The 14,237-nt window shown below is 33.3% G+C and overlaps 1 protein-coding gene across 2 annotated transcripts in view; it reads left to right on the top strand.

Moving 5' to 3' along the window:
- LOC139527317 (uncharacterized) overlaps nucleotides 1-13,213 on the top strand; it is a 43,486-nt gene extending 30,273 nt beyond the window's left edge. For both annotated transcript variants that reach the window (XM_071322679.1, XM_071322678.1), the window contains exons 18-24: nucleotides 436-620; nucleotides 2,968-3,049; nucleotides 6,576-7,574; nucleotides 8,054-8,139; nucleotides 9,967-10,096; nucleotides 11,001-11,185; nucleotides 12,851-13,213. In XM_071322679.1, the coding sequence (XP_071178780.1) occupies nucleotides 436-620; nucleotides 2,968-3,049; nucleotides 6,576-7,574; nucleotides 8,054-8,139; nucleotides 9,967-10,096; nucleotides 11,001-11,185; nucleotides 12,851-12,940 (1,757 nt within the window). In that variant the 3' untranslated portion in view covers nucleotides 12,941-13,213. The remainder of the gene's footprint in view (nucleotides 1-435; nucleotides 621-2,967; nucleotides 3,050-6,575; nucleotides 7,575-8,053; nucleotides 8,140-9,966; nucleotides 10,097-11,000; nucleotides 11,186-12,850) is intronic.
- Nucleotides 13,214-14,237: the final 1,024 nt, after the last annotated feature.

Below are 14,237 nucleotides of genomic sequence, written 5' to 3'. Positions count from 1 at the left end.
TTTTCGTTACAATTCAAAAACTGACAAGGAATTTAAATATTGTATTTTGTAATGGTGGTTATGTAATCCAAAGAGAATACATATTGTTACTTGCATCCTAAATGCTCTTCAACTTTGTACTTATTTGACGTTTATAATCTTTATATATTTCTTTGAAGTTTAGTTTTAATGATGAGGCTTTTAAAGACGAAACGCGCGTTTGACCTATAAAATATCAATCCTGTTATTTATGTTTATTAATTAAGATAAGAATTGATGACTTTTTATACGATTGCCATTGTTTGCCTTATAAGATTTTATTTAACAAATACATGTGTGTTTATGTATTAATAATTATAATAATCTTAGGAATTAATCAGATTGGATAGAATTTACTTTTTATTGATTTGCATCAATATTACTCTCAATGAACTTTTTGACTTTTTTGCTTGATAGGGGTCGCGCGATGTTTGTCTTTCTGGTATCATATGTACAGTTCTCCAGCATATGAGATGGGAACACTACAGATTACAATGACTGACAGTACTGGTATTGTAACGTCATTGTTTAGCCGAACGGGTAGTCAGAGCAAAGTATGGTTACAAAAAAAAATAGACATACCAGCTGTTGATAATTTGAAGGTACGTAAAATGATACTTCCCTTTCAATTATAAAGATGTGTTACTCGTAAGGCTTTTAAATAGTATAAAAAAAGATATGTGGTATATAACTGCCTATGAGCTAACTATTCATCAAACATCAACGGATAAGGAAAGTAGAACATTACCAAATGTCGTCGTACGGCCTTTTATAATGAACAAATTAAAGTTACACTGCATGCTATGATATAAAAAAAAAATAGACATACCAGCTGTTGACAATTTGAAGGTACGTAAAATGTTACTTCCCTTTCAATTATAAAGATGTGTTACTCGTAAGGCTTTTAAATAGTATAAAAAAAGATATGTGGTATATAACTGCCTATGAGCTAACTATTCATCAAACATCAACGGATAAGGAAATTAGAACATTACCAAATGTCGCCGTACGGCCTTTTATAATGAACAAATTAAAGTTACACTGCATGATATGATATAAACAACCCTGGGATGATAATTTAAAACAATTAAAAGAGAGAAAATGAGGCCGAAATTAAACAAAGGCTATTGACCTTGGATATTCGCATCAAGACGTACGTTTACAATGGTAAACAGCATAACAAATACAGTTTTTCTTTTAAAACATGCAACACAAAACTTTGATCGGCTATATTTGCTTGGATGTGTGTTCTTGTTTTACAATTGATAGGCGGAGTTTGCTTGGATGTTTGTTATTGTTTAACAATTGATAGGCGGAGTTTGCTTGGAAGTTTGTTATTGTTTTACAATTGATAGGCGGAGTTTGATTGGATGTTTGTTCTTGTTTTACAATTGATAGGCGGAGTTTGATTGGATGTTTGTTATTGTTTTACAATTGATAGGCGGAGTTTGCTTGGATGTTTGTTATTGTTTTACTATTGATAGGCGGAGTTTGCTTGGATGTTTGTTATTGTTTTACTATTGATAGGCGGAGTTTGCTTGGAAGTTTGTTATTGTTTTACTATTGATAGGCGGAGTTGGCTTGGATGTTTGTTATTGTTTTACTATTGATAGGCGGAGTTTGGTTGGATGTTTGTTATTGTTTTTCAATTGATAGGCGGAGTTTGCTTGGATGTTTGTTATTGTTTTACTATTGATAGGCGGAGTTTGCTTGGATGTTTGTTATTGTTTTACTATTGATAGACGGAGTTTGCTTGGATGTTTGTTATTGTTTTACAATTGATAGGCGGAGTTTCAGTCTGTTTAATATAGATTGTGATTTGATTGAACAATAAAAATTGACATACATGTGGAACTTGAAATGCAGTTAATGTTTATTGTCAAATCAAATTCCAGTATAAAGTAAATAGACTGAAACAGACTAACAACCTGTTGTTTACAAATACCAAAAACAAACAAAGCAAGCAAGTTAAACAGAGGTTTGATTTGTATAGTTTTATAGAAAAGCTGTAAATATACTTAAATGCTGCCGAAAAGTGCTTAACTCTTCACTTATTTTACGGATCAAGTTTACCTTTAATCCATGAAATATTGTTGATAGCCAATTTTGAAACTCTATAAATATTTTCTAAAACCAACACAAATCTGAACTGGATGGTCATCAGAGATTCGTGTAGGAATGCTTAAACCTTACAAGACTTGCACACTGAATAATGAATGTTTAATGAACACGTTGTGTATTTTCGTCTTATTAATCGTAATATTTTGTGTTTTTTATTTTGTGTTTTTAATACCCCATGTTTTCTGGTCTGTGCGTCCGTTCGTTCCTGTCCCACTTCAGGTTATAGTTTTTGGTCGAGGTAGTTTTTGATGAAGTTGAAGTCTAATCAACCTGAAACGTAATACACATGGTCCCTATGCTATGATTTTCCTCATTTGTATGTCTAATTAGAGTTTTTTCCCAATCTCACGGTCTACTAAACATACAAAATGATAGTGCGGATGGGCCATTCGTGTACTACGAAGATTTACATTTATAAGTTAAAGGAACACGGTCATTAATTAACCCCTGCAACCTTAGTTATCTCCATTAAAAGACTAGTGTATCCACTTTCGAAAGAGTTAATTAATTAAAAAGAAACAGTTGGACTTTAGACAGAAAAAAATTATGAACATATCCTATGTCCTCCAAATTTCTATTGAATCCCAAAAGCTGTTTCCCAATTTTGTAAATGAGTTCTGATCGTATCAGACCTTGTAACAATCTCATTTAGCGATCACAATATGCAAATGCTGTTTGAAATTTTAATGTTGCATATTGCTCGCTGAGTGAGCGATTCAAGCTCCTTGAATTCTTTTATTTCTAAATGCACTTGGAGGTTTTGCTATTCTTTCTTGTGCTTGAAGATTCGATAGTAAAAGCATTTGACAGAATTATTATTCCTTACAGATTACAATTAAAGGAACCTCTGGGCCTTATTGGATGAAAGAAATGGCTCTAGATGGTATATTCTTGGTTCCTGGTACCTGTGGTTAGTACGACTGCGTTATTAGAAAAAAGTATCCAACTATATATCCTTTTTAAAGCTCATCTGGAGTATATAGCCATGTTGTCATGTTTGCCATGCTTGTTTTAGCGTACAAGTAGAACTCGGCACCGCGATGGTACTCCAAACCGCGATGGTCACGCTGAAGTGCAATGGTCTACGTTGAAGTGTGTTGGTTAACACGCTGAAATGCGATGATGACATTGTGACGCAGACTTGTTGTTAGAAACGCTAAAGTGCTTTGGTGGGTACGCTGAAGTGCGATGGTGGGTACGCTGAAGTGCGATGGTCTAATTGTCACGTTGTTTATACGACGGTCTGAAGTTTGAATCTTATGTAATATGGAGGTTTAGTTGTTAGCGTGCTAGCCTCACATTTGAGATATCGGGTTTTTATTTCTGTTCAGGTTAAATCAAAGACTTTAATTTTTAATATGCTAATCATCCGCTTATATTAACATGTATAACAGCAGTGAAGGGTCAGAATTTTTTTTATACCACATCTTCTTTTATTATATGGATGGCCGAGATTAAAGGGAAATCACACTATCTATAATTAGTCTAATAATACTAAATCATTGAAATTTTGCATGAAGATAGATTATACTTATTTCAGAATTTTAAGCGAAAAAAAATTATGTAATCACCGATGTTATTTTCGAGAAATGTCTTTATATTGAATGTTTAATTGCGATAAACAACACTGGGTTCCAACTTAATTTATCAAATATACTAATAAATTGTTTTGTCATGTCATATCTAAGAAATTGCTCACAACACCCAGTTATCCATTTGTCTAATACCATAACTGTTTTATGATTGACTCATAGCGGGTAATTAGCTGCTTCTCCACTCATGACCAAGTTGAGACCATTCTGGTTGATTGTTTCGCCTATCCCGTTACAGAAGTTTATTACTGTGAGCACAATAAAGTTACTTGATATAACGAAAAAATATGCTTATAATTAATTTTATCTTATCATTAATTATATATAAGTTGTCAACACAATTTATTGTGAAGGATACTTTTAAAAAAGTCATAATTAATAATAAGATCATTCACTTGTCGTACAAAACTTTTCCGGCATATATTTTATAGTTCCGAACACTGGTTAGCTCATCTAGAGACCAAGATCATCTTATCCTTTGGCCACCTTGTTCCCATTGATTTACATATTTTGGTAACCTCGACACCCAATGTTCAAAATGGGACTTGAATCGTTCGTTTCATTCAATTTCTGTTTATTTGTACGCATGAAACTTTCAGCTACAAATCATCTTATGCTCCTGCCTGCATTTTGAGATTTTATTATAACGCTGTATTTGAAAACGTCACAATATTCAAACGTCATACAAAACCATCGCACTTCAGCGAAAGGACCATCGCACCTCGGCGTAGACCATCGCACTCCAGCGTGACCATCGCACTTCAGCGTCCCCATCGCACCTCTGAGTCCTACATATAAATCAAGAGTAAAGGGGCATACATCAAACATATCTAGAGGGAATGCACAATAACCGAATCTATATTGTATCTCATTTGTTATATCTCAGGTTTATTGTATTTAGAGGTAAATAAATAGTTGAGGATTGGAAATGACAAAACAAAGGCTGGCAAAATCGGTTATGTGCCTGGAACGTCATTATCATGTTACTTTACTCGTATGTGTTTGAATTAGATTAATGGTTTGAGATATATATGCTTCCATATTTGCTACGAAAAGCTGCGATATACAAATTGGATAATTATTAACTGTACCTAATTAATTAGTAAGTTCCTTTCTAGTTGATCTAGTTCTACAGACTTTGTGGTCCTTTTACATTATACATAATGTCTTTGAAATTTTCAAAAACGTTTTTAAAACGTTTCAATCTATAAATTTGGAGCTTCTATCTGTTACCCACACTTTTGTGGGATGTCTTAACTGTATTGGCAACATTTTTATTATTTCCCTTGGACATTCTAATATCAAATATCAGTCTATACCTTATGATTAAATTGAAGGCATTGTCTCAATGTAATGTGTCAACTCATCAAATCATCGGTGTCGGTCGACAAGTGGCATTGTATTGCATGAGATATACCTTCAGAATGCTAGGTCATGTTTAAAAGTGTGGCTTTTTTTTTTAAAAGAAAACCGATTTCTACCTGCATTTTTTTATACTTTAACCTCGTCTAAATCGAATGCCAGCGTGAGCTTTCGTCGTCACCTTTCCTTAATTGTCGTTCGTTTTTAAAAACATCATCTCTTCTACAACTACTAGACCAAATTTAACCAAACTTTGCCACAACCATCATTGGGTATTTAAAATTTGAAAACTAATGTGTCTGATTGCCACACTTGCAAACAAGCATGGCAAATATGGCTAAAAATAGGAGTAAAATGTCGCTTTCGTCTTTCAAAACGTGAAAACCGCTACAGAAAGAGAAAACCTGTTCAAAATGAAGAGATCTACAATACTGTCAGACGACTACTTGTAGGAATAAACAAGAACAATTCCGATTTTGTTTTGATTTTTATACCCCCGCTTTAAAAAAGGGGGGGTATACTGTTTTACCTCTGTCTGTCCGTTCGTCCGTCAGTCAGTCCGTCCCATGAAACTTTCGTCACATTTTTCTCAGGAACTACACATCCACCCTTTCTGTAATTTGGTATCAACATTTATATATGTCAGCCATACCGTGTGATGCGTTTTCAGATTCATCACTTGACAACTTCCTGTTTACCGAACACTTGTCTGATTTTACACATGATAGCCAAGTTGAAAATTTTCGTCACATTTTTCTCAGGAACTACAATACAAGGATTTCTGAAATTTGGTTTCAGGATTTATATAAGTCAGCTATACCGTGTGATGCGTTTTCAGATTCATCACTCGACAACTTCCTGTTTACCGAACACTTGTATGATTTTACACATGATAACCAAGTTAAAAATTTTCGTCACATTTTTCTCAGGAACTACAATACAAGGATTTCTGAAATTTGGTTTCAGGATTTTTATAAGTCAGCTATACCGTGTGATGCGTTTTCAGATTCATCACTTGACAACTTCCTGTTTACCGAACACTTGCATATTTTTACACTATTAATATTATCCACTTGCGGCGGGGGTATCATCAGTGAGCAGTAGCTCGCAGTTTCACTTGTTTTTTCTATCTCAAATATTATAACAGAAAGGAAGTAAATTTGAACATCAAAAAGAGCAAGACAAGATCCACAAATAATTCAAAGAGCAATTTTAATTTTGAATGCTTTAAAAAAAATAGATATATATTTTAATTAGAAGAAAAGACCAGCAGGACAAAATCTTTCAATAAATTAGTATGACCGAAAATGTGAAACCACTTCTCACCGAAGTTAAAGTCTGTAAGTGCAATTTTCCTAAAATAGATACAAAGAAACTTTTTAAAAGGAATTCCTTTTGCTTATTTGGGCTTTTCTTTTAATTTTTTAATCCGATTTTATTATGATAAAAAAAAATCTCACTTTAATGTTATGAATTTTACAGCAAGTCAAACTACAACAACAACTATTTCGACCACAACAACTACTCCGACAACAACAACTTCTTCGACAACAACAACAACTGAGAAAACCACAACAGCTACTCCGACCACAACAACTACTCTGACTACAAGATCCACTCCAACCACAACAACTCTGACTACAAAAACCAATCCGACCACAACTATTCCAACGTCAACGACTACTCCAACCATAACAACTACTCAATCCACAACAACTACACAGACCACAACAGCCACTCCGACTACAACAACCAATCCGACTACAACAACCAATCCGACCACAACGACCCCGACTACAACAACTATTCCAACGTCAACGACCACTCCGACCCCAACAGCCACTTCATCCACAACAGCCACTCCATCCACAACAACTACGCAGACCACAACTACTCCGACAACAACAGCTACTCCGACTACAACAACTACTCAAGCTACAACAACTACTCCGACAACAACAACTTCTCCAACCACAACCACCCCGACCACAACAATTTCTTCCACCACACCAACTACTTCGACCAAAACAACTACTCCGACCACAACAACCACTCCGACCACAACAACTACTCCTACCACAACAACTACTCCAACCACAACAACTACTTCGACCACAACAACTACTCCGACCACAACAACCACTCCGACCACAACAACTACTCCGACTACAACAACTACTCCGACCACAACAACCACTCCAACCACAACAACTACTTTGACCACAACAACCACTCCGACCACAACAACTACTCCGACCACAACAACTACTCCGTTCACAACAACCACTCCGACCACAACAACTACTCCGACCACAACAACTACTCCGACCACAACAAGTACTCCGACCACAACAACTACTTCGACCACAACAACTACTCCGACCACAACAACTACTCGGATCACAACTACTCGGATCACAACTACTCTGACTACAACAACTCCTCCAACCACAACGACAACTGTTCCTTCATGTGACAAAGGTATAAAGAAGTGGAATCTAGGGGAAATGTAGATGTAGTGTAATATTATTTTTTTTTAACATCTTATGCCATTTGTATCTTCTTCTTCTGAATCGTTTCATGAGACATTCGATATTATTGTTCACATATAGTGTATGCATCATATTATTGTTCACATATAGTGTATGCAGCATATTTTGTATCCTTTTCGGAGTAATTGATATTCTTAATTCAAAGACGTGAATCGTTGTAAGAAGATTATGGTCAGTTTAATTTTTTTTCAAATGTAGCAACGAGCAGTTCTCGTCAACTTTCATAGTAATTTAATCTGAACTCAATTTTTTACTTATTGAAATGAAAGAAATGATGAAGGCGCGGGTCAAGATATAATTTGTTGATTGAGCTAACTATTCGGTGTCAAACAGTTGCTTCATCGAATACTGGGGAGGGTTGCATGAAAACAAAATATAGACGTCATGTCTGCCTTTTTTTCTCTTCAGTCATTGAATGTGGATTTGAACAAGGACAAACATGTGCATTCGAAAATACTAATGGCGACGACTTCAACTGGACTTTAGATAAATCAGTAAGTTGTATTTAGGAGCAAATTAATGATGAATATTCACATAGTTCTGCTATTTTGATTAGATTTGTGGTCATCGTTGTGTCATTTATGTGAAACAACTGCTTACTTTTAATGAACTTGGCCATTCTTCGAAAATATAAATGCATGGATTTTTTTATTGTAATACAATAACATTATCGGCTTATGATATTCTTGTCCAACATGATATAAAAAGTAATAATAATCCTACATAAAAGAGTTTCAATTTATTTAGTTTGCTGGTAAAAACTTTTTAATCCCGCTTCGGGTTTTTTTTTCATTTTTCTTTTAAAAGACATAACGTCCTTTCGCAGAATACGGTTAATACGAATAGTCGGAAATATAAAGTGTTCATCATTTCGATGAGGTAACAATCCAACGAAACAACAAACGAATAGAATTATACATATGAACTACAATTTCTAAATGTGTCAATTTGAGTTGATATTAGAGTAATAATAGTTATTCCTGACCCATGATGATAATCTTGATTCTAATGTTAAAGAAAGAAATCGTTCAAATATTTTTCACCAAGTTCAAATTCATATTTGAAAAATTAGTAATCATTTTTTTTTCTTATTCACATGCTCTCGGTCTCAATCTCATTGCCAGCTTTAGCTTAATATTCCATTATAAGACAACTTATTGTCTTGTACAGCTAATGGCATACATTGAAAACACAACTAAATTCTCAATATGAGACGTAATTTCGAAAAGTGCTAACAAGTTGGTATCGAAATCAGATAATACAGAAAGTATTGGTATTTAGCAATCACTGAAATACTTTTTTGTGGCGAACAAAGTATTGTGTTATAGCAATTACTGAAATATTTTATTGTCGATCAAAATGTTGTGTTATAGTAAACAATGAAATGTTTTCTTGTAGAAGAAAGTATTGTGTTATAGCAATCACTGAATTTTTTTCTTGTCGAACAAAGTATTTTGTTATAGTAATTGCTGAAATATTTTCTAATGACGAACAAAGTATTGTGTTATAGAAGTTACTGAAATATTTTTTAATGACGAACAAAGTATGTTGTTATAGAAATCACTGAATCTTTTTCTTGTCGAACAAAGTATTTTGTTCTTATAGTAATTGCTGAATTTTTTCTTGTCGAACTAAGTATTGTGTTATAGCAATCACTGAAATATTTTCTAATGACGAACAAAGTATTGTGTTATAGCAATCACTGAAATATTTTCTAATGACGAACAAAGTATTGTGTTATAGCAATTACTGAAATGTTGTCTTGTGATGAACAACGTACGTACTAAAGGAATGACTGTAAAATTTGTCTGTCTATAAAGAAATAACATCAAAAGTGTGGTGCACACTAAATAACGAGTGTAGCGGGTTATTTCTAAGTGTGCATTGTTATTTTGAATAGACAAAAAAATATTACAGTCATTCCTTATAATTGAATTCAAAATTTCATTTTAACCGGCGTAAATCATGAAAAAACGTTGACGACGTCACGGTCACATGACAAAATTATGTCTATGAGCTGATACACATAACAACATCAGCCAATCAGAGGACGCGTTACATCCAAAATTACATTATTGTGGCATAATAATCACTGAAATATGTTCTTGTCGAACAAAGTATTGTGTTATAGCAATCAATAAAATGATTTCTTATGTCGAACAAAGTATCAGTCGCTGAAATGTATTCTTGTATTGAACAAATAATCGTGTGACGACACATTAAAGAGGCGTGTGAACGACACATCAAATAGGGAACTGTAAAACATGACAACAAACAAACACAATTTTATTTTTCATATTATAAATGTCATTGCAATACAGGGATCAACATCTACACCAAACACTGGTCCTTCCGCTGCACACAATGGTACCCAATATGCCTATATTGAGGTAAATGGTCAAGGACAGGACTTTGTGGCATTTTTGAGGTCAAAGAATACTAACCTGTTCTGTAAGTATTAAAAACATTTATTTATATATGTTATGATTTTACCTTAAATTGTTTAACAGGTCTTTCATTAGTATTTTTTTTATTATTTCAGTTTCCAACTGCACTATTGTAGTCTTGTAACTATCTTTCGTGTTGTCTTTAGTGCCGCGTGAAGACAGTAGAGTGCATCTTCGTGCTTCAGGTTTATGCTTTTGTACTATGCAAGATAATAGTCTGTGTCGGGGCTAGAGGGTTTTTACTGTGATGAAGACCAATTGATTGTCTACGTTCGTTATTTGATCTGTGGTCGGGTTGTTGTCACGTTGACATATTCCCGATTTCCATTCTCAATATTATTTATATACGGTCGTCGATCTAAAATCAACATATACTATATATCTTTATTTCCGATGCAGTGGATTTTTTTATTTTCCCCCTTTGACCCTAATGTTGCTTGTCAATTGTAGCAGCATGGTTGTCATCTGCTATCTGTTCTTTGAGTTTAAACTTGTCATGTTGGGCCCGTTCATAGCTTGCTGTTCGGTGTTAACCAAGGCTCTGTGTTAAAGACCGTTCTTTGACCTATAATGGTTTACTTTTACAAATTTTAGCATTCACAATAGTTTCTCCCTTAGCAATGCTACCTATAAGCATGTAATTCAGACGACAAAAAAAACTATATTAGTGCAAAAAAGTAAGTAAAAGCTATATCGTAAATGAAATAAGTGTCCATGGTGTATCCTTATAAAAATCATTTTGTCATGTGAGTTGCTCACAAAGGTTCTATAATTTCCCTGTTCATTTGTATAACTTCATATTTCAATTGTTTTGATAATCAAGTACATATATATAAATATTACAGTTTGGTTCCAACAACCATAATTTACATATCTCACTTGTCGAATAATTATTATGATTATTTCAGCCTCTTCGTATTGCCTCAGATTTTGTTATCACATGTATGGTCAACATATCGGATATCTATCAGTGTACTCACAATATCTCGGCGCGGGCTGGTGGTCCCATCCTTGGACTAGGTCTGGAAATCAAGGAAATCAATGGATGCAAGCTAGTGTGGATATAACTGGTAATACAGTGAAAGGCATTGTTGTAAGTATATAATCAGAACATCAGTTCTTCCTTCACATTTTCCTTCCAGAGTAAACTTTAAATACACATTCATTTGTCTGTTTGTAAAGTTTCACTGAGATTGCGTGAACTTATATAATTATTATAATATGCACTGAGCTCAAACATAAAACTCGTCGATGGCATTATTTTAAAATCAGTTTGGGCTTGAAATTTATATCTAGGGCTTCTGACATAGAAATCCCTCCTGACCGAAAATTCGGGTTCTAAGTAGGGAATACATTTGCTGAACAGACGGACAAGCAGCTGCAATTTTTTTGATGTGATAAATTTCTAACCGTTCACACATTGCTCTTAAATGCGCTGTTATATGTTGTTTCAAATACTACGATTGATGTCAAGTTCTATGTCGATTATTTCCACTTTTGTTTGTCAGAATTAGTATTGTATGGTTTTTGATTGATTAGAACATGGCAATTTTCATGAAATGAATTCAGAGTTATCACACCAATGCTTTGTGGATTGGTTATGTTTTAGATGGTAAGAAAGTGCAGTTCATTAACGGGGTTGACGATTTTTACTTCAGTTGTTAAGGAGAGTTATGGCCCTTAAAAGTTTAATAGTGACACTAATAAATATAAACTGTCTATATACGTTCGTTGATGACACGTTTACCCTTTATAATAGGGTGAATGTATGAAAGACGACATTTTGTGTAACACGATTTATCCTTGACGCATGCAACAAAATTAATTGTCTGCATAGCAAGACATCAAGAGATAAAATAACAAAAATACAAAACTCCAAGGAAACATTAAAACGGAAACTCTCTTTTCAAAAGCTCAAACAGTAACTCATCAAACGAACTTAAGGATGTTTGCTGCTCAGTTTCATTATAAATAACTTTCCTTAAAACTAGTATATATTGATAGGGGATTAATTGAAGAATCAAAAACGCAAAACAAAATAGGGGTCAATGTGCTTGTTTTTGAGATCGTAGCCATTGAAATTTTGGCGGGAAAATGTTCTCTCTTGATTTTTCATAGCTTTATCATTTACCAGTTAAACTTCTCAAAAACTATTAAAAAATAAATAAAATTTTATAAGACTTTTACCAATGGCTTATAATTATACACGGAAAAGATTTATAAAAAGAAATTTGGGGGTTCATGGGCAAAATTTTTTAAGACATTTAAATGGATAAAACCAGATGTTTCGAAAATCTGACAAAAAGTCCAAAACATGAGAAGCAAACATCCTTTAGAGTAACTATTATATTCTTTACTTGGTACAATATGGTTACTCTCTTGATGTAGCCATGTATTGGAACAAACATTACTAAACGATTTTATCGTATGATACATACAATTGGACTCTTCAATTTTAAATTTGTGTCAATCAAAACAAGGTTAAATTGTGAATTTGTCATAATTCTATCATTTTCCAAATAAAGTACGCAAATGCATTTCAAACTAATCAGAATGTAAGATATCAATTGCATTTAACTACTAACTGAAAAATTCAAAACACGTGAATGACTTATTTGTGTGAAACAAAAACAAAAATAACATAAAATGTATTTATTCAAAAGAACATAAAGTGTGATTGGCAATTTTTTTTTAAATATTTGTAAACCTGAACAAAATTCTCGCAACAGTATTTTCTATATTGATATTTTTTTTTCAGATTGATATCGAGGCTTCGAAAGGAAAAGCTGGTAATAACGGTGATATTGCAATTGATGATATAACATTATGTACCGGTTCTTGTAATTAGCTTGTAACACTTCTCCATATTGTGTGAACTGACGTTATCACTTTTTTTTTATCTGTTCTAGAAATGTACCTGATAGTCCAGTTAATATTGCCCGAAAATCTTCTTTTAATTATTTTTTTTATATCGGATTATGTATACTAAAAACCATTAGTCACAACAAACAGTGTTTTAGTATTTAATGACATTTTTCTTCGTGCATCTATTTTTTAGAGACGAATATCATATTAAGTGTATTTAAAACTAATAAAAAAAAAACAATTTGCATTCAACAAATGTTTTCTTTGTGTAAAATAATCTTATTGTACCATACCACAATGTGCCCATCGACGTTAAACATCATTAACGACGTTACATGTCAAAATCTGGTATCTTATATAGACAAGTGTGTAACCCGCTATAAAGTAAAGCTATCACGTTTTCTCCCAACTTTTAACTGTGATTGAAACGGGATTTGAACGAGATTGCTATTACTAGCAACAACAATCAATGGCAAAATGTTATGTGATGCATTCCAGGTAGAGATAATATATTCAAAACGCCCTATTACTAATTAGCACACAGTTGAAAATTATCTTTGACCATCAATGTGTTAATAAAGCTTTTTTAATGTCATTATGATGGTTTAAATATCAAATGATCGTTGTTTGCATTATTTATCAATTTAAAACTCCTATTTTAACTGAAGATAAATTTTCAAACGGAATAAAACAAACTTCTTCAGTAATCGTATGGTATCAGAGGAAATTGCCATTAATAAGCTGGCAAGTAAAATTTAGGTCGGGACAATTTTGTGTATACATGCAGTATAAGTAACACTGATTAGGAATAAGTTTAATAGGAACAACTTTCTATAATATTTATTTCAAGTATATATGCTACGGTTTTCAAACTTTAAGAATTATTTTTCAAATAACACGGGAATTCTACAGATAATAATTGTATGCCTTTTCTTCAATCTCTAATATCTTTGATCCTGCGTAACTGAGATCTTAGTCAGTTCAAAGCCGGGACTGTAAATTTAGAACCTCGCGTTTTCAGTATAATTGTTATACGCTCTTTCATGGATTGTATTATTAATAACTTTCTTTATGCCGTAAATAACCGACACATAATTCGTCAACACAACGTTCTATTTAAAAAAGGAAACAATTATGACTATATTTTGACAAAAACAACTATATCATTTTATTATAATCATGTTCTAGTTGCTTCATTTTCTTTGGGTGCGAACTTGAAGATCATTCATCGAGCTTGTATTCGTGTTGTATAACGCCAGAAAATCTTCACTACGTGCACG

The sequence above is a fragment of the Mytilus edulis genome, chromosome 6 (assembly GCF_963676685.1).
Source record: "Mytilus edulis chromosome 6, xbMytEdul2.2, whole genome shotgun sequence".
Lineage (NCBI taxonomy): Eukaryota > Metazoa > Mollusca > Bivalvia > Mytilida > Mytilidae > Mytilus > Mytilus edulis.
This window is presented reverse-complemented; position numbering and strand designations above follow the sequence as displayed.